Below are 24,920 nucleotides of genomic sequence, written 5' to 3'. Positions count from 1 at the left end.
CCCCCCCCCCCCCCCCCCGCCCTATTAAAACGTCACACTTAAAACCTCCCTTTACTTCCATTGGTGTTGAAGTGTCAGAGTGTCCAGATTTCCCACGGGCCGTGAAGGCAGCGGCAGCAGTTTTAATTGGAGTCAGACTCTCAGCTCGAGGAGTGTTTTTTAAAAACCAGAGACAATGGAGTCATCCTCCTCCTGAGCAACCGGGACTAGTTACCCTCTGCAGAGACTAGTTGAGAGAAGTTAACCCACTTGTTTCCTGGAGCTGGAGCCATGTCTGTGGTGTGTCCGTCACTTTGAGGTAAGTGGAATAACAATCACCTGAAACGTTTCTGCGTCTGTTCGCTTGTTGTTTTATTTTGTGTGTCTCTTCTCTGTCACCTCAGCTTTGCTTTCACTCACAAACTTTCTCAACACGTTTCACTTTTACAACCAAACAAAGTTTCCTCTCTTTTGTTTTTGTTTTTGAATTCTCTGTCAAACGCCCCAAACGTCTCCAACGTCAAACTTTTCCCGTTGAACCCAGACAGTGAAAACGTGTGATGACATGTTCGCACCAAAACTTGAGTCACCTCCAGACTCCTGGAGAGTAATTTTTCCAAACAGTCATCATCACTGAGGCTGTGTCACCGACCGACTTCACTGCGAGTAACTCTGAACTCTGCAGCTTCCTTGTTTTCTGTTCAAGGAAACTGGATCTTTAAGCTCACAGGACTCAAACACACACACACAGGAGTAGAAGGAACCATTTGAATATGGGTTTAAAACACTTAAAAACAGGAGTTGTGCAATAAAATACAAACTATTTCTAATCTACACACCAGAAGTTTAAAAGACACATTTTAACATGATTTTATTACAAAAAATGTGCAGCAGCAAGGTCATTTAAAGGTCTTTCAAAGGCAATTACAAGAATACACATCAAACTAATGAATATACAGATTTAAATTGGGTTTAAAACTGTAGAAATAAATAAGAAAAAGCAGTTAAGACAAGAGTAGAGTAAATATTCCCAAGTGAATCTTAATAAAAATGCTGTGACAAACATAAAAAGTAAAATAAAAGCACCTGGGAGTTAGTGCAGGTCTCAAAAAAATTAACAGGACTCACTTAAATGTGGTTTTCAACACTTGAGTTGGTTTCAGATGTGTGGTTCATGCTGGTTCTCTGTGTTCTCTGTGTCCTTAGCTCATTTAAATACTTGTGCAACAGCAAGGTCATTCAAAATGCTCTCAAGGGGAATTAAGAGAATAAACACCAAACTAATAGAAAGACACATTTAAATAGGTTTTCATTCTGTAAATATAAATAGAATAAAGCAGTTGAAACAAGAGTAGTGCAATATAAGAGTTAATATTTCTATATTCATCTCGATCAATTGGTCAATCTCCTGTTTTCTGGGAGTTTGTTCCAGATGTGTGTTGCATGCTGCTTCTCCATGTTTTCCATGTTCTTATTCACCATTAAAACAATCCAAACAGCATCTTAATACTTAATGTACACAAACATGTGCACGTGCAATTAAAAGCATCAAGAGATTATGCACAAAAAAAGGTAAAGAAAAACATTTCAATGGGATTTAAAACCATAAGATTCAATAGAATAAAGCTTTTAAAACGAGAATAGTGCAAGATAAGAGTTGATATTTCTAAGTTCATCTTATTAAAATGCAGTGAGTCACAGAAAAAGTGAACTGAAAGCAGCTGAGAGTTGCAGCAGGTTGTAGCAGAGACTAACATATAAAATTAAAATAAAAAAAACCAAAGAGTTGGAGCAGGTCTCATATTTTCTGGGAGTTAGTTCCAGATGTGTGGTGCATGCTGCTTCTCCATGTCCCTATTTGCCATTAAAAGAATCCACACAACAGGATCTTTGTACTCGTAGTACAGTGCAACAGTAAAGTCATTCAATGTGTTTTTAAGAAAATAAACAGTAAGAATGAAAACAAGAGTTGTGCAACACAAGTTTATTTTAATGGACGCCTGATTTAAAATAACTGCGAGCAGGCCTCGTGTTTTCTGGAGTTTGTTCCAGATGTGTGGTGCTTCTCCACGTTTAGCTCCGACTCTGTGGACACTGAGCCGACCTGGGCCCAGACGGCCTCAGATTAGAAATGTTCTTTTGCCACTAAACCACTTGGTTAAACCTGGTAGTTAGTTTTAAATATGCTCTCAATATAAATACGTTTTCTTCTTGTGTAGAGTCTCAGATTGGTCGTAGCGTGTTCACTTCTTGAGAAGGACAACAGTTCGTGCACAGATTTAGTCGCTGCAGCTCAGTTTTCCATTTGAAATGTGCTTGTCAGGCTCTTTTCACTCCCCTGCAGGGTTTGGCTTGAGTCTCTAATGATGGTTTCTCATAATCTCACTTCAAAAGAAAAATATGACTGTCACTTCAGACTGTGCCACTTAATTGAAGAGGGACTGTTTGGGCGTATATTCATATTGAAGTGCTTATGGTTGAAGAGGCCACATTGGGCCCTTTTGTATTATGACAGTATGTGAAGGAGAAACTCAAATAACCTCCAGAGGGTTTGTGGTACATTAATATATTATGTACTGTAGTTTACATAGAAGAGAGCTCAAAAAATAAGTGAAGAAGAGTGATGATGTAAGGTGAAAAACTAAATTAGCTAAGAGCAGGACAACGCTGTGTCAGGTGTTTTGGGGAAAACAGATCCAATTAAAATATTAGACTTATGTGAACAGTATACACACACACCTGTGGGTTAGAATGACTGAAATCACAAATGATGCATAATTCCTCCTGATTTCTTTGCACAATCCAAAACCACTCCCTCCCAGCATCTCAGAGGTCGACACCAGGAACAAATCGAACATTTGATTATAAGAAGATTTGTTAAAAAACATATTTTTCGGTGACGTATGATTCTTCCCACACGCGTCTCAAACACCACTGGGGGAAAACACAATGTAAAACATGCTGACAGGTCAGAAAGAGAGCGAGTCTCGGGATGTAAGTCGTTATGAACATGGTGGGGGGGGGGGGGATTGTTCCCAGACGTTGTGGTTCCTGCATCAGAAACAGCTGCACCCTTCAAAGAGGGCGATGCAGTCGACAAAAGAAAATCCTCTAGTCAGCTGAAGGTTTTCAGCCAAAAAGCACTTAGTCGGTGGGAGATGGCAGGAGGATAATAGACCTGTGGGTTGGAGGCGTTGTAGACGATGGAAAGAAAGACGAGTGGACAACAGGAATCAGAAGAAGAGATAGAATCAAACATCACAAAGTGGAACCTTGAACTTCAGTTTTCTGACCTTGTTGTGGGAATGAGCTTGAAACATCCCCTGCTAAAAGGTGTCAAAGCTAACCTGTGGTTTCTCTGGCTATAGTCTGCACTTTAGAACTCAGGTGAACATCATGTATTTGTGGCAGGATCAGGCGCGGATCCAGGATTTATTTTGTTGTTTCTATTACTTTCCTTTACATTGCATATACACTGATTTCCCAGGGAATAATTCATGGATTTTTTGTTTTAAACAGGTGCATTTAGAGAGGTGATATCTTGAAGTTTGAGCAATTTAGTGAAGCTTAACAACTATTGGGCGAGTTAACTATCAGGATGAGGAGACTAAGGAAAATCATCAATGAAACAAGTGAATTTTATGCATTTTTGTTGCTAAAATGTTTCACCGATTATCTGAATCGTTGCCAGTTAAATATTTGTTAACTGGAAAGTCTCGAGATGCATTACCTCAAATATTTAAATCAGTTATATTCCCAATGAACTATTTTTTAATGGGATATATGGAGACATTTCATTTCACCTCATCGATTTTATCAATTGTACATTTTTGTCCGATTGCCGACAAGATTCACAGCAGCTTGATTTGCAGTTGAACATTACTGACCTGTAGAAAAGTGACGATTCACACCAGCTTTCTCTCAAAACCACTCGACGGTGTTTTGTTTTTGCTCTAAAACTCACTGGACACATGACGGAAGAGCCGCTGAGTGTTTGCTCCTGTTCCCAGCTCCAGTTTCAAGATAAGACGGGGGGTCAGAGAAAGTGTGGCGGGCTGAATCCTCACATTGTTCAGTGGAATTCATGCGTGGCAGAGTTTCAGTCTCTCCAGAGGAAGTTCTGTGTACCTTTCTCCTTTCTTTTGAAAAGCTCGTTTTCTGCAGCGGGGCAGTTGACAGGGATCCATCATGTCGTACCTGCTGGGCTGACGGTCATGTCTGTGTCTGTGCACTGGGCACACGACAGGGAGCAGGTGCTTCATGTCCGCCAGAGGTAGGCTGTGTGTTCAGTGTGTAACATGAAGGATAATGTAGTGTCGCTCTGAACTTTGTCATCATGAAATTACTTGTGAGACTTTTCAGCGTGAAATATAGGTAGTGGAACATTTGAAGTATCACAAGTATCTATAGTTTTCAGATTGTGTGGCTTCATATATTGTAGTAAAAGTATGGCAGGGGGCAATGTGGCCAAAAAAGAATTCATATCAGTCGATATAAATTATCGTCACGATAAATGTCTTGTTGTTCTTTCTTTTCGAGTTTAAAGACTCATTTTTGCTCCAAGTTGGTTGCTCACACGATACATAAGGAATATATCAACATGCAGTATATTGAACTTTTATTTTTTGTTATGTATCACAATGGTTTTTATTGTTTTATCGCCCAGTCCGACGTCATCATATTTGATATGTTTGAAATATTTCATCAGTGCAGTTATTATCACACAATCAAGGAAAGAAGGAAAGTAAATTGGCAACTACATGTATTTTGATAATCGATAGTGTACAGTAGTAAATGTTTTAGCCAAAATGTCCTGGAGTTGTTGGCTCCAGCCTCAGTTGTGAATGTTTGCTGCTCCTGAATTTTCTCTTTGGATCAATAAAGTTATTTGTTAGAGCTGTTAACTCAACTTCTGCTTCAGCCAAACATCTGAATCTGCCAACTTGGGTTTTGGAACATTTAAAAAAACAAAGAAACCGTTCTGCTCTGCTTTCTTTGGTATATTTGAAGTATGCGTCCGTATTGATGTGTTGTTTCTCTGCGTCAGTAACGTGACACCTCATTGGCCGACACGTGAATGAGGTCACAGCAGGAGGTCCCCTCTCACCGCGGTGTAAATATTTCATGACACGATTGAAACAACCTGTGAGAATAAAACAAACCTGACACTCAACGTCAACCACTAAGTGATTGTTTCCTTTTTTCCTGATCGCCTTGTTTGCACATTAGCGTCACATTTTAAAACATTCCTTGTAGTTTTGTCCAAGTGTTGACACGACTCCACCAGTTATTTATATCTATAGAAAGCCCGTGAGGTTGAGTGGGTAGAGTTGACAAGTTGCAGCACTCTGTAGTAATTCGAGAGATTGCGAACAAGCCCCGTCACGTCGGTGTTTACCACCGACATACGTTCCTCTGACGGAATTACACACTCTGCGTACACAGAGGTGATGAACTAGCCTGCAGGTTACTGGCACAATCAGATAACCAGATACCTGCTGGTCCAGTCTTAAGCACTTACACCGAAAGCCTCAAGAGAACTTGGCAGGAGCATGTGAGAAATGCATTTTGTTGCCAAACCACAAACGGGAACTTTGACTGGCTTAGGAAGATGTTTTCTGAAGTCACGATTATCTCCTCTTCATTTGCATTAAACTCTCCCGGGGTCATGAGGGGTGAACTTGGAAGTGTACGTTAGATTTGGGTCACTCCCAACATTTGGCGTGCTTATATAACAGCTGACCTGGCTTTTGGTCAATGGAGGTGGCAGCTTTAACGTCACATGTACCCGTGGTGAGCCGACGCATTGTTTCTCCCCCTAGAGGGCACTTTGACCAGACTTAGTTAATTCACACAAGTGGATTTCTCTGGATTGGCCGCAGCTGATCTACTATAATCTGTGGAGAAGGAGATGACGGTGGTTTGGTGTGAGTTTATTTCTTATTTTAATACATCATCATATTTATCCTCAGGAATTATCGAGATTTTATTGAATCCGAGAATTATTAACTCATCATATTAAAACATATTTAATTATGCAGGTAGAATTTTGTTTTTTTTTAAAGGCGAGAATTATTTTCATTAAAACAAGTTTCCCTCCAGGCCGCCTTCCGCCAAGTGATTATTTCACGGAGTGTTGAGCAAATCGCCTTAGAGTTCATTGGAGCCACTTAAAGTGACTATAATTACCATTGAGGTCTGGCCTAATTGGAAGTGACACACACCATCAGGTGGCTCACAAATCTGTTCCCGGTGGCTGAGAGGTAGAGACATGACAACACTCGGCCAAACACACTAACCTCGCTGACCACGCTCTCTTTGTCCATTTCTGCTCGCTCACGACCGGGTGTTAATCTGTGCTCGTCCAAACAAAACGTCTCTCTCTCCCGGCACCCGACCGCTAAGGTCGATGTGAACGCTGAGCGGATTAAGTCCTTTTTGTTTTGCTGTTGCCGCAAGTTAGCACAGCGCCGGGGAGAAGGGCCGGCAGATCCATGGGAGCCGCGTTTTCTTTATTCTCCTAGAGATAGTGGACACACCAGCGGCCGCGTGCGTTATGTGTGTCCACACGAAGGCGGAGAAGGTAAAGGACGTTGAGCTGAAAGAGAGGCCTGAGATGTCCGTCGTGTCAAAGTGTCTCGAGTGCATCAGAATGGGGAGAGGCAGCAGGTACGTGAGGCCCGAGGGTCAGAGCGGAACGAATCTTCTACCTCGATGTCAGGGAGCATCTCAATCAAGACGCTGTTTGTGTCAATCTTTAAAAAGGCCTAAGTCCCATCTGTCCCTGTGCTTTTCAACATGGTCTCATTTTAAAACAGCTTGTTTGCTTGTTGTTTGCTTGATTGTCAGCAGAATTATGCAAAAAGGATTTTAACGAAACTTGGAAAGAACCTATTAAATTTTGGGTTAAACATTGTATAATTGTTTTTATTTTATTTTTTACATTTCTGCACATTTCCCAGGGAATAATTCATGGGTGTTCATTCAAAATCAGCATAGGAGTGTGTGTGCGTGCGTGCGTGCGTGTGTGTGTGTGTGTGTGTGTGTGTGTGTGCGTGTGTGTGCGCTCGTGCGTATCCTTTGGTGCAGACGTTAATTAAGGAGGCTTTCTTCAGCTGGATCTGGACGAAGGGGGCGGGTCCAGGAACTCACCATCACTTTCTTGAACTTTGCATGATAGGGCTCTTAGCGGAGTTACACACGCCACTTCCTGTTGAATTACAAAGAGTTTGTTTCAACCACATTTCTTTTACAAGAGGAGCAGCTGAGATAAATACTTTTATAAATACTTTTATCTCAGCTGCTCCTCTTGTAAAAGAAATGTGATTGAAACTTTGGTGGCAAACTAATCTTTGCCACCAAACTGTGTAAATGGAGAGGAGGAACATTTTGAAAGCTGTGAGTTCAGGCAGCACAGCATCAGCAAGACGAATGCACGACACGGGCCGGAGAACAGATTCCTGTAAATACTGCGTTTGTTTGTGTCACTCTCTGGGAGGGGCAGACCTTCATGCAACCTTGAACCAGCAATTACCCAAAGCTTTGGTTTGGGGTTTTTAGGGGGAATTCAGGAGACAGACCGAGAGGAAGTGGTGACTGTCGAGGGAACACGGGTCATTAATCTGTGATTATTCAAATGAAAATAAATGCTGGCAAATATATCTGAATATCTTCGAAACCAAAAGTATTATTTAAAAGAAATAGAGATTGGATTCTGTGAACTTGCATAACTTCTTCCTAGGTCTGAATCATAGAATGTGTATAAATATATATGGATAAAATGGTCACTGCTTCCTCTCACTTTCCAGAAATGAAGCCAAAATAGCAAGGTCCCGCCGATTCACACGCTCGAACAATCACGCGTCAGTGTCTGTCTGATAAGCACTTCCTTAAATGACAGGAACCGTCTTTGAGGAAACAAAAAGTTTGTCCACTAACATGGAGGAGGTAGGATTTTATAACCTTTACTGATAAAACCCATAGAGACGCTTTGGCTTCACTTTTTTGGGGTTAGTCATGTTGTTCAGTTTTATGTTGTCTGTGGTCCGAATACAGAGAAGTAGAGTGTTGTTATTCTTATATTTAAGATCACTCAACCAAAGTAAAGCACCTTAAGTATTCAAATTTAGTTTGAACGTTTACCTTTTTAGATTTTCCATCATTCTTAGGATTCACATATCTTACTTCACAGATCCTGTAGATGAGGAATCCTGTGCGTTCATGCACGACTGGATTAGTTTTACTCGCGATGTAATGTTTCACTCAAGTTTCCGATTTGTTTTCATTACTGCTGGTTTGACGCTGACGAAGAGGGACGGTCATATGTTCTGTGGAAGGGTGTGGAGCTTCCCACCACAGACACATCTGAGTTTACTTAGCGTTCATGGTTTAAGTAAAGCACATGATTTCATTGCAGGGTATATGTGGAGTTTTTAGGCCTCAGTGCTCACGACGCACAGGAAATGCACCGTCTTATTTTTGTGTGTGTGTGTGTGTGTGTGTGTGTGTGTGTGTGTGTGTGTGTGTGTGTGTGTGTGTGTGTGTGTGTGTGTGTGTGTGTGTGTGTGTGTGTGTGTGTGTGTGTGTGTGTGTGTGTGTGTGTGTGTGTGTGTGTGTGTTAGTTACAGTTTTCTGAGCATTACACATGAAAACCACAGTCTGCATTTTGTACTTTTAGGATGAAACATTGCCACGACAAGTAGATTGTTGTTAATATAATTACACAATACATTAATTAGTGATTTAAGAAGATTCCAGTTTTTCGAATGTGAGCATTTTATACTTTTACCTGAAACAACATTGATCTATTTTTAACTGCAGTTTAGACCAAATGAGCAGTTGTAAGACATCACCTCAACCTACATAACTGGATTTTTAGTAATGTTGCTCTGCATGTATCTCAGAACTTGTAGGGGACTCTTTCATCTATGTCTCCAAAATTAAATTTTAGATGGATTAGAAAAGAATCTGTAATTACAGATGTGGAAATCGAGATGGTTTGCAGTGCTTTAAATCTTTACCCCTCCCGATCATCTGTAGCTTTGCCAAAACTGCAATTATTGGTTAATCATTCTATTAGTTAATCAATGGAAAACAACGAGCAACTGTTTTTGAGTCGAAAAAGACCATATACATAAGTTTCTGTTTTTCTTTGTGATTTATGATCGTAAACCTAATATTTTTGGGTTTGGGACTTTTTATCAGACAAAACAAGACAATTAAAGACACAACAAGAAACATTTTATGGAGCAGATGATCAAATAATCGGCACTTTTAGTTGTTAATGAAAATAATCACTGTGTCCCTGTGCAGCTGCGTCGACAGAGTTGGAGATTAGAGTTCACCGTCACTCGACCTCTCACATAGATTCCTGTTCCCTGCAGGATGGAGTCGTCGTGTCTGGACCTGGCACTGGAGGGGGAGCGGCTCTGTAAGACCGGTGACTATCGGGCCGGCGTGTCTTTCTTCGAGTCGGCCATCCAGGTGGGAACCGAGGACCTTCAAATCCTCAGCGCCATCTACAGCCAGCTGGGAAATGCCTACTTTCACCTACAGGACTATAACAAAGCCCTGGAGTACCATCGGCACGACCTCACACTCACCAGGTAGTTTCACTGTTTGGATCGTAACGTGTTCCGAAACCATGTTCCAACCTCCGTCCATTGTTTTAAACACAATATCTCAAGAACGCCTTGAGGGAATTTCTTCAGATTTGGTTCAAATGTTCAGTTGGATTCAAAGATGAAGTGATTTGAGTTGGGAGGTCAAAGGTCACAGTGGTCTCACTGGCCTCTGTAAGACATTAGATTGACTTTTTAACGAGGGTTTGGGTTCGTGCACATAAGTTTTATCGGCTTCCAACAGAAGTAATTAAAGATTAATTTCAAACAATATTCTGAACAGATGTTAAAACTTTTTTTAATCACGATTTCCCCCCCTCCATGATTAAATTGCTCAACTCGACTCCACAATATTTCTGCCTGCAGATGTAAATTACTTTCTTGCCTCTTGTGTCTTCGCACTAACACACTCCAGTAATCTTCCAATATTCCAGTCTAATTATTTCCTAATGTTTTTTGTTTTTTTTCTCCTTGCAATCCCAGAACGATTGGAGATGAACTCGGCGAGGCCAAAGCCAGCGGTAACCTTGGGAACACATTAAAGCTTTTAGGACGTTATGAGGAAGCGGTGGTTTGTTGCCAAAGACATTTGGAAATTACAAAAGCCATATATGATAAGGTGGGTTTTATTCTACTGGTATTATATTGAATTACATTCCTTCAATCCTAGAAAACAGAGAATGAAAGATTTTTCACTTTTCTGTTAATATAATTTCAGTCTGTGGCTCAATGACTGAGCTAAATATAAATATATATGAATTTGTTAAACCACGTAACGTTCCGCACGGCCACAGAAAACTCTGTGCACGATATGTGCACGATGACGGCCGAGCCTCGGCATACCGACATCTAGAATAGTTTTCCAGCACCCCCGATGCAAACAAGCAGGTCTGGTGTCTGTCGGTGTATTTTAAGTATGTAATTACAACCGTGGTCAGTGTGGTTTCCATCTGTGAAAACCCGGTGTGCGTGCTGTAGGTTGGGCAGGCTCGGGCGCTGTATAATTTCGGGAACGTTTACCACGCCAAGGGAAAGAGCATCTGCTGGACTGGAGCCGAGCCAGGAGAGTTCCCAGAGGAGGCCAGGATCGCCCTGAGGAAAGCTGCACAGTACTACGAGTGAGTTCATACCCATGTTGACTTCTAAATGTTGAGTGTGGTGGTTTGCTTTTATTTGGGAAGCTCTTGGGTTTGCGACGGGGTACGTTATCATGCAGGATGTTCCCGTTATCCATCCATCCATTGTGTTATGCTTATCTGGGCTCGGGTCCCAGAAGTAGTCACGCCAGACGTCTTTCCAGCACCTCCTGGGGCATCCAGAGGCGTTCTTGGCCCGGCTGGGATATATAATCCCTCCAGCAAGTTCTGGGTCTACCCTGGGGTCTCCTCCCGGTTGGGCACTCTACCATCTACGTGATTCTGTAGGATTTAAGGTCGATCAGACTCACTGTTCTCAGTGAAGCTGTGTCCACAGTCTCAGTGCTGTTCTTGGCTCACAGGGGTTGAACTAAGTGGAAATCCACCATGACGTCACCCATTGGTTTGTGAACAGCCTCAAATTTACAAGGTTTTCTTTTTAAACCAGAAGAAACCATATTTGAAGGACGATTCAGGCATTTCCACTGTCTTATGAGTGGAAGCCAATGTGGTCTTCTTTATTAATCATCCATCTGCCTTAGGGTTGAAGCTGTATTCTGAGATTTTCCCTCCACCATTCTAAGGAAACTGTAGAAACTGTTGTGTGTGAAGATCTCAGGAGATCAGCAGTTAAAGAAACACTAAACCCATCCTGTCCGCCTACTTGTTTTTCTGGAACTTGTAACCATGTATTAAAGTCTCAATGGCTGGAGTTGCTCATGTTGTCATGAAGCTGGTCCAGTTGTCATCATTTAAAAATAAAGAGAAAACACAAATGCAACCAAATACATAGAACTTGAATTTTAGAAAATAAACATTTTTAAAGTTATATTTAAATGTAAATGGACAACTTTTCAGCATTCTTTATTCTGGCCTGGAAAATCCTCCTGAAAATGTTGACATTTATTCAAATGTTATTTTTCCCCCCACAAAGAGCGAACCTGTGCCTGGTGAAGGGTTTGGGCGATCAAGCAGCTCAGGGTCGAACCTATGGGAACCTTGGAAATACTTACTATCTGCTGGGCGACTTTGAAAATGCAGTGGCTGCACATGAGAAGGTGGGTGGCCGACGTCTCGTGACAGACAAAATTAATGTAGCTTCACTCTCACGCCATATTTTCTATTTCTAATGTTTCTTTCTCGTGTCCTGTCTTGATTAAGTGTTAATATCTGATCTAAATAACATGCACATTCTGTTTTTTCATGTTTTGCAGCGGCTGCTCGTCGCTAAAGAGTTTGGGGATAAGTCAGCTGAGAGGAGGGCCCATTGTAACCTCGGCAACGCCCACATTTTCCTCAGTCAGTTTGAAGTGGCGGCCGGTCATTACAAGTGAGTCTCCCTTATCTCACCCTGGTTATTTGGAGGTGATGCTTTCTGTCTTCTTTGGACAGTAAAAAGCTTAATTTACTCACATTCATGAATTTAAAAGCATAGATCAGTTGCAGAGATCAGATTAAATCCAAATGATCTGCACTGAGAACTTGATGCATCGTCCCAGCTGAGTTCTGTTGGAAACTGTTTACTTTAATTTACAAATTTAAGGTTTCTAAGCAGCACATACACATTTAGTCAAAGGGTTAATACAGACATATACATGCTCGTAAATACATTGTAGTGTGTTGCAAACCATTTTGTAACTATACTGCTTTAAAATGCTTATTTGAAATAAACTTTAAATTACTGCTTTGGTTACACAAATGAGACAAATAAAGTTTTGAGTACAATGCAGTCATTCAAAACACCCTCAGACTCGTGTGCAGATTTTCCGTGGCTCACAACCACTCACTCATTAAGTCCAGCAGTCTTTAATCCCTTCGCTCCGGCCCCTGGAAAGCGACACAGAGCAGATAACTATCATTCCTCGGCACCCACCCTTCACATTCTTTGACCTTCCTCCTCCTCTGTTCTGCCCCCAGGAGGACGCTGCAGCTGGCCAGGCTTCTGAAGGACCGAGCCGTGGAGGCCCAGGCCTGTTACAGTCTGGGCAACACCTACACGCTGCTGCAGGACTATGAGAGAGCCATTGATTACCACCTCAAGCATCTGGTCATCGCTCAGGACCTCAGCGACAGGTATCCGCTGTAAAAGAAGCTGCTCTCCTGCCAAGTTAGCCTTTGAGGAATAATGGGCGTGGGCAGTTTGAATGTGGGCGGTCCCCGAACGAAGCATTTGCTGAAATGTGGGTGGATACTAAACACACAAGACACTGAAAAGAAGGGAAAGTCACAAGGAAACCACTGACAGAATTTAATGTTTTTGGAAAAGCATGAACATTTAAGGAAATCTGTGCATATTCGTCATTAAAACAAGACTTTCTATGTACAAATTGTACTTTTCATGCAAAATATTTGATCAGTACACGAAACATGATTTGACCTTTGCAGATAAAATTAAACATCTGATCCACTTCAATTAACTCCGACAATAAAACGCTGCCAACAGCAAGCAGATGATCAGTTATGATGTTAGCACCGAACCAAGTACAAGATAAAAAGATGAAAGTCAGCACAACAACACAGATGAAGTCATCATATAAAGGCTTCTCCTTTTCTACAGCTCTGCTAACGAAGCAATCTGCAAAGATCTAGTGTTATAGTGTCTCTATAAACTTGCACAGCTTTATTATTGTCATGTAAAATGCTGAATTATTTCTGGACCAAATTTCATTCAAGCCCATTCATGTCTAAAATGCAGATTAATATATTATTATAACATATTTTGCAAAGAAATTAATTATTCTGTTTTGGAAACATGGCTCTCCTCTGACTTTTAAGATGTTTTTGGACCAAATATGTGTTTATATAAAAAAACAATAACATTTAGAGAAATGAACTCCTGAAAAACACAATCATGAACATTTGATTATTTTCTTGCTTGGAGAACTTGTTCAAATATTATCAGTGAGGTACTTGAGGAAAGTTTTGAATCAATTGGAACACACCATGAATGACAATATGCCATTTACAACTGAAGTGTTTTTTTAATACTATATTTATATGAATAAAAGTAAAAGTAAAAGTAAAAAAGCCAGACTCTTTGTGGAAGTAGAAGTCTCCCTTTGCTCCTCCATTTTCTCTTTCACTTCTTATAATGGGAAGAAAAGAGAGTTCTTTGAAATCATGAGTTTACTCTGGCAAATAATGATGTGGCGTTTTGATCATTGTGAAATGTGTGATTGTGATACGTAGTGGTTCGAGGAACTTCCTCCCCGTTGTTGCGTAATCCCTGTTGAGTCTGCTCAGCCAGTTTTCCTGTGTGTCACTGCAGAGTTGGTGAAGGAAGAGCGTACTGGAGTCTAGGAAATGCCCACACCGCCCTGGGGAATCATGAGCAAGCCATGTACTTTGCTGAGAAACATCTGGAAATTGCCAAAGAGGTGAATGTTTACTTTTTCACCTCCTCCCTCCAAGTCCAATGAGTAGCTACCGTCAGTCCACAGCCCCATCTACTGGTTGAATGCAGCAACAATGCTTGAGACTATGAATTAAGCTTCTCATATGGATACATGCATTCATATTTATTATGGACAGAGAAGTTGCAAAACCAGTGCATAAAGATTTACACTGTCCAATATTATGATTTTTCTTTGTTTTGATAAAAAGACGGGAGACAAAAGCGGCGAGGTCACAGCCAAGATGAACCTGTCGGACCTGCGGCTGGTTGTAGGCCTGAAGTCCAACTCCAACATCCATCCCAACATCTTCCGCAGCACAAACACTAATAACTCCCCTCTGCCAGTAAGCTACCAGGGTTACTCCAACCTCCAAGGTAAGTCACCGCTCCTCAGAATACAACAACAGACAAATCCTTTTTGGAACGTGTCAAAACAAAACCTCTCCGTCTTTGTCTCAGGGATGAATTCTCCATTGAGGAGGAGAGGAAGTGTAGAGAACCTGATGCTGAGTCAAAGTCCTGACAAAAATCAACCTGCAGACTCCCCAGCAAAGCCGGTACGTGTGTAACCTTACTGCACGAGGCAGAAACACACACAGTGTCAAGTGTCTAATGTTTTCTAACTCGGTGGATGTTTGGTCAAACTGATTTCAAAACCTCTTCACTTAATTTAATGCTTCACCTATTTACTTTGCACATGCAAGTCCAGACCTTGTAATGTTAAAGAAAAACATAATCCTTGTTCTGCATATTGTAGATTTGTCCTGGACTTGTGTAATCCTGCTGACAAACAAACAAATGTAAAGGGGATAATTAATTTCCCTGAGAACCTGTTCAACCTTTAACGGTAAACATGGAAAAACAAGACCTGTGACATTTAATTATATCTGTGTGTGCACCTTGACTGTACAGGGCTCGGAGGAGGATACGTTTCCCGGCTCTTCAAAAAACAACACCATCAAAGCTTCCACTAAACTCTTCCTCTTCCACCGGCTGAAAAGCAAGAAGCACAAGAGCAACAAATCACCTCCGAAAGACCAACGTGAAAACTGCAGCGAGCAGACGGCTGCAGAGCAGGAAACGCCGGCGCCCATCAAGGTATTTGTTAAGGCGTTACCCTGCCCACTCAAAACATCCCTGGAAAAAAACCACGAGGATTAACGATGATTCACACTCGAGTAAAAGTTTAAAAAGCGAGACCAGAGCGAGACTGTGGGAAAAAATAATGCTGACTGGAAATGTGTGACCTTTTGTTTCTGACTCATAAGTTGCTCAAAGCAAAGGTGAGTCAGGTTCAAAATTAATTAACTTCCAAGGCACACAGCTGAACTTTGTTTGTTTTTAAGAATATTTGCAGTCACGTGAAAAGTTATTTTATTGTTATTGGTCTGAATCCAACTGAACCATGTCTTTGAATCTTTGTGAAAAAACAACACTTTTTAATAGTTTGGACATTTGGACCAATTGTGGGAAGTTGAGACCGAATCAAACTAATAGAAGAAGAGGAAGCACAAGTGGTTTTCTTCTCGTTTTCTCCTCTGATGATAAAATGTTTGAATGACGAGAACATTCACTAAAGTACTGCTGAGTACTGCGCCTGAAATCTGGGATGCTGGTAGTACTGCCATATTTATATCACCATGGCAACAGCAATAACAAATTAACCGGTTCATTAAATTTCTCAGTTCCATTCAAACTAAAAGAAGACGCACGTCTGTCTACAAACCATCAATGTCAAGTATAGGTGGACATAGCGCTTCTCGAAATTGTGAAGTCAAACCAATACTAACTGCATTAAATCTTCAAGCATAAGTGGATGTAATGGGATTATTCAGTAGTAAAATAAAAATAGACAGAAAACTAAATACTTGATGTTTATGAGGATTGTGTCACATGTCCTCACTTAGTTTTTTTCTATGTAATTCACACTACAGGCAGGATCGCGGGACACCATCGGCGAGGACGGCTTCTTCGACCTCCTGTCTCGTTTCCAGGGCAGCCGAATGGACGACCAAAGGTGCTCTCTCCTGGATGGCCAGAGCCATCTCCCCGCCCATTCCTCTCCCTCCTCCACCCCACCTGTAGCTGAAAGGAAATGTGAGTCAGCCCCTCCTGCTTTCATCTGTCTTCACACCATCATTCACATTTTCTGATGAATCCAAAATGATCCGGTGGAAAGACGTAAAAGAAACTCTACCACATGAAGGCCTCTTCTCAGTTTACCTCATGGTGTGAATGCAGCTTGTCCACAAGTGTGTCCTTTGATAATAAATGTTGAGTATCACTCACTCCTCCGAGCTTTGAGAGTTTAAAAGGTTTCAATGGACCTTTTGACACTTTTTGTCCAACATGAAAACAAGCTTTTCAGTGTTTGTGCTCGATGGACGACATTTTACAGCCAATTTTCCAGTTTGAGGGAAGTGCTTGATTCTCAAAATGTGCATTTTCGACCCAGGGTTTCCTCAAGTTTCATAAAACAGAAAACTGGGGAAAAATGTATCCATCTACCACCGAATTCACGTAAAATGCAGATTAGAGAATCAAAAGCACGACTCGCCGTTCCCTTCACAAGCCACAAAATAACAATTCTCTTGATTTCCAGCTATTTCGGCACGCGATCCACCATTGCAGGATCCTGGTCATTTCCTGGAGCTGCTGGCCAGCTCCCAGGCCCGTCGTCTGGACGACCAGCGAGTCAGCCTGAGCCATTTTCCTGGCTTACGTCTCAGCACCTGCAGCCCGCCGCGTACACCCTCCACCTCCAGCGCAGAACAGGTCCCCACACAAGGTGATGGAGTGATGGAAGTTACATCAAGATTAAATGTCAAGATACGTACGTAGAGATTAATGCTCCCCCCCCGCCCCCCTCCCTCCTCTCCCAGCCCCCTCCTCCAGCACAGATACCCCTCAGACACCCTCCCTCTACAGTCGACTCGAGGCGAGTGCTGAGCAACCTGAGGGGGACGACGTCTTCTTCGACATGCTAGTTAAGTGCCAGGTGAGAAAAAGAAATCTATTCATGGTCGGTTTATTGAAAATGGAGGCTTCTTGTTTTCACTTTATTCCAATAAGAAGAGCAGATAGTTTAAGTAAAGTTAACAGGGTTGAATGTTAGAATTTTACCTCCTAATTAAGAACATTCAATTAATGTTTCTTCTGCTTTAACATTAGTTGTTTGGGTTTTGGCAGCATGCAGAGTTTGTAATGTCTCTGTGTTGTAGTTCTTTCTCAATGATGCAGATATTAGGACGCTGTAATAAAACTGCAAAACAAGACCGTTGAACTAATAACTAATCAAATTGGTCTGAATTGATCTTTTGGTTGTGGGAAAGACGATGGACACCTACTGTCTTCTTCTGTCTTCATCTTTTCTTAAATTATGGGGAAGGGGAAGTAATTCTGGGACTCTTGATATTCCGCTCTCTGCATTATGGTCTCAAAAAGTCTTTAAATAACATGACCCTGCGGAAACACTGGTTAAATATTTAATTTGGTCTTGATTTATTATTAGGAAACTTTATTCTCCCTGAACTGTGCGCTTCACTGTGATAGTTCTGATCTAATGTGCACTGACTAAAATACTTCAACTTAAGTTTATCCCAGAATTTAATGGAAGTGAATTCGACTTAAGTTTCCTCCACATCTGATAACATGGAGTTCACCTTTCTGCACTGTCTGTGTCAGGCCTACAGTGACCCACACTCTTGTGATGTTTCAGGGGTCCAGACTTAACGACCAGAGGTGCGCTGCTCCACCTTCTCCTCCACCTTCTGCTCCATCTTCTTCATCGAAGGGCCCAACGGTTCCAGACGAGGATTTTTTCAGCCTCATCCTGCGTTCCCAGTCCAACAGGATGGAGGAGCAGCGAGTCCAGCCGCCACCTGGCATCACCCAATCCAAACTAGACTGACCCCATGCAGCGATTTGGGATGTTATCTCAGGACCCCCGTATGAAGTAACCAAGCTTTTTTTGTTTTTTTTGTAACCACATGACCCTTGATTCCTGCCTTTTGGAGCGGTCCTGACAACATTCACATGAGAATGCCAAGAATACAAGTGACGTTACGAGGAATTAAGGTGTCAAATAATACAGAACTGGTCATTGTGACTGTGAAATCAAGGGAAATGTAGCTTTTCAGGCTTTCTTTAAGAAATAACAGGGCTTTTAATCAGACACTTGGGGACCAGTGATGTCCGTCTGCTCTGGAGGCTTGCATCAAGTCGCTCGTACAAACCGTGGGTCGTTCATGTGCTTTAAGGATATAAGCCAAACTGAAGGAATTTCTGTTTTACGTTGGACGAGAGACATTCTATGGATGGAGGGATCCATCCCAGAGACTCTGCAGTGAAGCCAAGTGGAACATCTTGATCTTAATTGACCTCTGACCTCTCCAACAACTCGTTAGAGGGTGAAGTGACAGAACTTCAGGGAATTAAAGGTTCACGTCCATCCTTACTGCTCCACTCCTGACCAGTGGAGCCATTTATAGGAGCTACTTCTCGATATTGCTTTTAAAGACTTTAACAAGGACAGTTTTATTGTTCAAGGTTGTATGAGTGGAGCATCATTGCCATGAAGTGAAATGGGATTTTTCTTCTATGTAACAGGATTTTACAGATGATTAACTAGTGAGTTAAAGAAATGTTATTTTAGCCTTTATACTGATACGTTCTCCTGATAATGGAGAAATAAAATCTCATGAATTTAGTTTTTATTTAACCTTGATTCATTGGGTTCAGCGTACAACATTTTCATACTTCAGAAATCAATTTCATTGTCAATCTTTTTTTCATCTTCATATCGGTATAAATAAGTGTATTTACAAAGTCTTCTCCACATCAGTGCATCATATAACCATCACCTGAGCAAACCTGGAGCAGGAAGAAAATATTTAAGACTTCCTCAGTGCAAATTAGTAGTTTGGTTATTTAGTATCTTCACATTAAAGGTCCGTCTACGCCTCTGACGTCAGCCTCTCCTGATGCTTCCTGCACCTGAAAGAAGAAAGTGGCTAATGTAAGATTGTTTTAACCATCGACTTCATAGAGTAAACAACGATCCAAGCAAACTAAAACTGATCAGATCACTCATCGGTACCAAAGAAATGACAGTAATAATTGTGAGAGCCTCTTAATGTTCTCAGGATCAACAGTGAGCGGACGTCTGATCTTACCTGTTCATGCAGCAGTTCAAGAAGCAGTCGTTTGTCTTGTTGAGTCTGTACACGCCAGAGTTTGGCAAATCTTCACACATTGACAAGAACCTCTGCAGCTCAGATGTCGGGATTCCACTCTGCTGCTGTTGCTAAATGAAACGGAAAGAAATTCACAATTTAGGTATAAAAATGTTTCTTTGTCGGTAGGATTATGCAAAAAGAACAGATTTCCACAAAGCTTAGTGGAAGGATGGAACACGGGCCAAGAGAAGCAGAAATTTAATTGTGGTGGATTCAGGAATTTCTTTGTTCATCGTACAGGATTTTGACATTTTCAATTTACAAGGAAATAATAATAGATCGTGATTGGAAATTGGAAGGAGACTGTTGGGCCTGTGCCGATGGGAGTGCCACTCCAGTTCAGATTGTAAATCAGTGGACGGTGGATATCCGGGCAAAGACGAGCCAAGTTTTCAATGAGTTCTGCCTCTTGTGCTCACCACATCAACTGTTTATCCGGAGGCAACCAAAGCCTGCTCAGACATGATTCATCAAACTAGAAAGGGAAACCAGAGGCCGTCCAGCCCCAAAATCTTGTCCTTCGCCTACTTATTCTGCAGTTTGATCTCGGCATTACAATAAATTTCTGAAACCTCATTCCTAACCAAGTACAGAGATTAAACATAACCCATAATACAGCGTGATTAACAGTTACCTTGATTGTGTCGTAGGTGTCGGTGATGATTGTAATGAACAGGCTGAGGATCATGTAGATGAAGAGCGAGACGAAGGTGTAGAGGTAGACTCGGCTGTAAATCCACACCAGGCTGCTCTTCTGCCTCATGTCCTTAAAGGTGGGAAACATGTCGTCTCCGTTGATCAGAGAGAACAGACACTCCGACACTGTGTTCAAGGTCCGGAACTAAAACAAAAAAAGAGGATGTGATCATTATTTATATTATCTGTCCTCATGATTGCAGAGATTGGGACTAAGTGTTCTCAGGTCTGGCTTCAGTTAAGTCGTGCAAACTTTTCTTAGTGTTACGTAAACACACTTGCCTTCTCGTGATATGGTCCGAGGACGATCCAGCCGCACAGACAGTAACTGAGGTAGATGATTCCAGCGCAGCAGATGAAACGGATAACGTTTGGGAAAGCTGCCCTGAGCGTCAGGATGAGGATCTGAAAACAGCCAGTGAACACATGGTGACAGATCTGAAAAAATGTGCACTGAGGACGAGTGTCAGGAAAACACACCGAAGATTATCTTTTTCTCTTTGAGCACACGGTCAAGCTAAACATGAAGCTAAAGGCAATCATCAAGAAAGAGCCTTAAATAATCCCCCCCAAGGGATTTTAAATATAAACTTATGATGCCAAAGACTTCATGATTTTAAGTGCAGAGAATATTACATGTTCCCATGTCCTGTTTGTGTTTTTTAAATCTAAATCATGTTACACTGATAAAACTTTACCTTCAAAATAAGACGTGTGTGTGTTGAAATAGAGGCAGATCAATTTTTGCACAATGGGGAAAAAACATTTAGCAGCACGCCCTCTTAAGAGCCTAAGTTTTAACAAAAATAGCTATAAGAACAAAAACTTGCATCATATAGGCTTTGTGTGTTAAGCGATGTTGAATTATTGCAAGGATGAACTAATCTGGCTTTACATTATACTTCCTGAAGTAGCCCATGTAGCGGATGACCCCGATCCAGACGAACATGGTGCCTGTGCCGAGAAGGATGCTGCAAACATCATAGCTTGTGAGGACCTGGAAAAAAAATTGATTATCAGTCTGATTAACAAAATATATTAGCATTCACACTGTATACAGCAGCTAACAGGGTTAGTAAAGCAATGAAAGGCTGTAATTGACATCATGAAACTGACAGAACCATGAATCGGTCTCATTACCTTGGTCTGGATCTCCATCTTCAGAATGGAGCCAATGATGGTCAGTGTGTCGCTGACAATGATCAGGATGTACCAACCGTTCACAAACTCCAACCTGTCCGACATTGGGACCTTTTGATTGCAGTACAACGAGTACTCCTGTTTAAACAAAATACAGGTCATACTAAACAACTTATCACTAATGTTTTTGTGTGCATGGATGCGTCATTTGAAAGGATGTTTTGAGGCTTTTAGTTGCAATGGTTAAGCTTAGAGCAAGAGGCTAGGGAATGGTATGATAGATGTACTGTATGTGTATGTCTGTTTTATGTCGAAATTTGTGTCTGACAACATGATGGGAGGAATTCCTATGATACTGTTTGTATCTGACTACACCTGTTCTTAGGTCTGTATGATTATTACGTGGGACAACAAAAATACTCAGTTTACTCACCAGCTGCAGCTGAATCCCATTGATCACCGAGCGTGTGCAGAGTGTGAAGGAGGTGACGCACGTTATAATGATGAGGCAGTCAAACAGCACAGTCAGGTAAATGCTTTTAGCAGCTGAGGGAACAGACATAAATTAACCCATATGAATGGACAGAAAAACATCGTCAAACACATTTAACGTCCAGCACAGATTCAAGTCCCAGGTTTTTTACTCATAATGAATCCCAACAATTCCGATGATTCCTTAGTTTGCTATAAAATCAAGTCTGTACACTCACATGCTCCAGTTACTTTCCATTCTCTGCATTCGTTGATGTCGACATCATTTTCCAGGTCAATCTTTATCCTGCCGCTGTGAGCTTCGTTGTTGAAAGTGATCTATTAAACAGACAGACGCATTTCAGGGAGGATGGAAGTTTTGTTTAAAGAGTATCTCCATATTGCCATTACCCAAATAGTTAAACATTTACTTGTCAGGCCCTCCAGCTAATATTTAACTGTGTATATAGCAGATGCTTTGTGCAAACACCTTAACTTTTAGGCTGCTCCGATTTACATCTAAAATACCATAGTTAAATAAAAGCAAGGTTCACATTCTCCTAATCGTCATTTAAACTCTGAACAGGTGTCTGAGTAAATAACGCAGAAACAAAAAATGATCATATCTGCCGCCTCACAAGAAAAAAGTCTGAAGTCAAGTAACGTACGATCACAGTGAAGTCGTAGCAGTCGGGCAGCTCTCGATGTTTCACAGTCTGTAAATTTATGGCCTTGAGAACAAACGTGATCTTGACAGAGAGCATCCTAGAAGACATGGTTTGCATGAACTGACAGAAGTTCTTATTAATAAGATAGGAAAATGTTTTTGCATTCAGAAAAAAAATAAATACATAGTTTAACGCTGTGTACACACCTTTTAAAATACAATTCAAAATGTGGAAGTGCTTCCCCTGATAATGGGTGATACATCGGATATATTTCCAGGCAATCTGTTGGATATAGAAAGAAAATGACAATGTAAAAGAACAATAATATTTCCAATGAAAAATAAAACGTTTCAGTTTTCCACACATAACTCAAACATGCATACCAGTTTGCACATGGGCATCGATTTCAAACGTGTCATTTCCAGGGTAGATGGAGCCGTTTCTGTAGTACTCCTGACACAGGGACAGCGGAGTGTAGACGCTGCCATCTTTGTCATAATCGTGATTTCCTGCTGTGATGTTGTGCAGATGTCCATACTGGAAATGACCAATTAAAAGTTATGGCTTAGGGTTGTTCCAGGGAAATGACAAGAACTACATGACCGCATCAAGTGACATGATCAAAGTCCAATCCAGCTTATAAAATTCCAGTAATTATTTACAGTAACACCAAAACAAAAGGTGGAGAGCTACAGCATAAATAAATAAATAGCTCTAAGGAAGATTCCAGCATTTATTTACCTGTTCAATGATGTAATCGATGCGGTCATACACATCCTCTTGTCTGTAGACGGCATACGAAGCCAAGCCTCCATCAACGTAATCTTTTAGGAAAAGGTGCTTGAAAGTCATCAGATTTTCCTCCTTGAATGCGACAACCATCTGGTTACTGAGCCCAAAAGACACCAACTGTGGGAAATGGGGAAAAAAAGACATTTGCTTGTATCTGGGAGGTGAAACATTAAAGATAACATCTGTTCGGTTTATGTCTGAGATTATTACCTGGATGGTAATAACAGCAATTTTAATTATCTGGAGTACGAGCTTCCACGGTTTTCTTCCACGAGCGTGATACTTCTCACAGGGGTTCATGAAGTAAAATTTGATCTTCCTTCTGAGACACTCCACGTTGTCCAGGTCCTCCAGACACTGGTGCTGGTGCTCTTCCCATGCAGGGGGGGCATTTGTTATATGTGCATCATAAAAGTCACTGGAGTCCTCCATATCTGAAACAAATGGAATGTGTGTGTCTTAGATGCAAACTTTTGATTAAACAACATCACTGATTATGGGTAAGAAATACTCAAATACTTCAATTTCTATAACATTGCATTGTTTAAAAATAAAGTATAAACTTGGTACCAATAAATAAATCAGTCGCTCAGCTTCAACAACATATCACTGGAACATGAATGGTTCTTTCTTTATGGGGACATGTGTAAAATGCAATGCTACTACATGTAATTTCCCTTCAACAAATCTGTCGTTTTTAAGTTTACAGTTTTTCCATTTCAGGAATATGCCGATTAATAAGAACTTGTATTTGTTGTGGTATTGTTCCCTTCACACAAGAAGATTTAGTCCCCCGCTCCTGTAGAAGCGCCTGGTAAGAGAAAATAAAATGGCTTTTTGCTAGTATTTCACATTTGTTGTCACATCATCTTGAAAAATTAAACCTTTTGGTTGATTTGTTAATATGTTAAATAATCTTTTATTGTTAAATCCTACTAAATTAGTACATTTCATTGATTAGTACGCGTTCACTGGATTTAATTATTTAGTATTGGATAATTATAAACAAATAGACAAGTTAGTTAGCTCCACATAAACAAATCATTTGAACATTAATGGCCTCTTGTTTATGGACCTCTTGTTTATGGACACACACAAGTTTACTGCATTTCCTTTTACAATATCTAAATATGCTGTATTATATATTTTAATTATTGCAGGATTTGATTATGCGATTGCATTAAATCCAAATAAATTATGATTTTCATCTATATAATGTAACAAAGGCTCATTGCATATTGATATTTGGTTGAACACAGTGAGGAGGTATGACACGTCTAGTGATCCGTGTTTGCTGTTTATCAAGTGTTCAGCTGTTGTTTTCAAACTTCTGAAGAGCAGGTTTAACATCAAACAAAACTATAAACATCTACTTATGTTCATACTTGCATTCATACATACAGATGTGCTCTTATTTATCAGTGTGACCCCGGAGAGGACCGGAAGCAGCCGGGGTCTCGTGTACCTGAGCAGTGTTGACCAACACAGGGCAGCTCGCGTCCCGCAGCCTGGACGTCCTCCACCATGACAGCGGCTCATGAGACAGTCATAGTTACTGAAGCAGTGGGAAAGTCCCGTCTCTTGGGATCCGGACGGGACAGAGAACCGGAAGTGAAGGGATGGCAATCAGGCCGCTACACCTGCTGCACAGCTGCTGGGTCCACCTCGGAGTGGATTCACCTGTTGAGTCCCGGAAGCTCGTTCACTCACAGCCTGCTCCAACACTGGACGGTTCTGACGTAACGATCAAAGGTGCTCGTGGGTAAACTCCTCAAAACTGCGTCGAG

General features: G+C 41.2%; 2 protein-coding genes across 5 annotated transcripts; one reads left to right on the top strand and one right to left on the bottom strand.

Moving 5' to 3' along the window:
* Window positions 1–58: 58 nt before the first annotated feature.
* Window positions 59–18,837, top strand: LOC117759743 (G-protein-signaling modulator 2-like). 2 transcript variants are annotated; one of them, XM_034582072.1, is made up of 15 exons: window positions 59–298; window positions 9,363–9,584; window positions 10,083–10,218; window positions 10,578–10,717; window positions 11,670–11,793; window positions 11,950–12,065; window positions 12,653–12,808; window positions 14,004–14,112; window positions 14,339–14,504; window positions 14,589–14,684; window positions 15,046–15,227; window positions 16,064–16,226; window positions 16,732–16,917; window positions 17,012–17,127; window positions 17,848–18,837. In XM_034582072.1, the coding sequence occupies exons 2-15, from the start codon at window positions 9,364–9,366 to the stop codon at window positions 18,037–18,039; spliced, it is 2,103 nt and encodes a 700-aa protein (XP_034437963.1). In that variant the 5' UTR covers window positions 59–298; window position 9,363; the 3' UTR covers window positions 18,040–18,837. The 2 variants fall into 2 exon arrangements, with proteins under 2 accessions (XP_034437963.1, XP_034437962.1); XM_034582071.1 differs by having other exon boundaries at window positions 14,589–14,686; window positions 15,042–15,227.
* On the bottom strand, window positions 18,669–24,912 carry mcoln3b (mucolipin 3b). Of its 3 annotated transcripts, none has more exons than XM_034582073.1 (14): window positions 24,599–24,912; window positions 23,344–23,567; window positions 23,083–23,250; window positions 22,725–22,878; window positions 22,548–22,623; window positions 22,342–22,438; window positions 21,913–22,012; window positions 21,636–21,748; window positions 21,203–21,340; window positions 20,958–21,059; window positions 20,345–20,467; window positions 20,001–20,207; window positions 19,304–19,434; window positions 18,669–19,124 (listed from the first exon to the last, which is right to left on the bottom strand). In XM_034582073.1, the coding sequence occupies exons 1-14, from the start codon at window positions 24,657–24,659 to the stop codon at window positions 19,085–19,087; spliced, it is 1,734 nt and encodes a 577-aa protein (XP_034437964.1). In that variant the 5' UTR covers window positions 24,660–24,912; the 3' UTR covers window positions 18,669–19,084. The 3 variants fall into 3 exon arrangements, with proteins under 3 accessions (XP_034437964.1, XP_034437967.1, XP_034437966.1); XM_034582076.1 differs by having other exon boundaries at window positions 23,344–23,570; window positions 24,780–24,894; XM_034582075.1 differs by having other exon boundaries at window positions 23,344–23,571; window positions 24,603–24,674.
* Between the last annotated feature and the right edge of the window lie 8 nt (window positions 24,913–24,920).

Source organism: Hippoglossus hippoglossus, chromosome 4 (genome assembly GCF_009819705.1).
Source record: "Hippoglossus hippoglossus isolate fHipHip1 chromosome 4, fHipHip1.pri, whole genome shotgun sequence".
Classification (NCBI taxonomy): domain Eukaryota; kingdom Metazoa; phylum Chordata; class Actinopteri; order Pleuronectiformes; family Pleuronectidae; genus Hippoglossus; species Hippoglossus hippoglossus.
The sequence above is the reverse complement of the archived record's forward strand: the minus strand, read 5'-3'. Positions and strand labels throughout refer to the sequence as shown.

Excerpts from the sequence above, each read along its gene's own strand:
- LOC117759743 (XM_034582071.1), top strand. The coding sequence starts at position 9,364 with ATGGAGTCGTCGTGTCTGGACCTGGCACTGGAGGGGGAGCGGCTCTGT. Across the intron at positions 9,585-10,082 it reads CACGACCTCACACTCACCAG|AACGATTGGAGATGAACTCG; the intron begins GTAGTTTCACTG and ends TTGCAATCCCAG. Across the intron at positions 17,128-17,847 it reads ACATGCTAGTTAAGTGCCAG|GGGTCCAGACTTAACGACCA; the intron begins GTGAGAAAAAGA and ends GTGATGTTTCAG.
- mcoln3b (XM_034582073.1), bottom strand. The coding sequence starts at position 24,659 with ATGGTGGAGGACGTCCAGGCTGCGGGACGCGAGCTGCCCTGTGTTGGT. Across the intron at positions 22,439-22,547 it reads TTTGAATTGTATTTTAAAAG|GATGCTCTCTGTCAAGATCA; the intron begins GTGTGTACACAG and ends CATGTCTTCTAG. Across the intron at positions 19,435-20,000 it reads ACACCTACGACACAATCAAG|CAACAGCAGCAGAGTGGAAT; the intron begins GTAACTGTTAAT and ends CGTTTCATTTAG.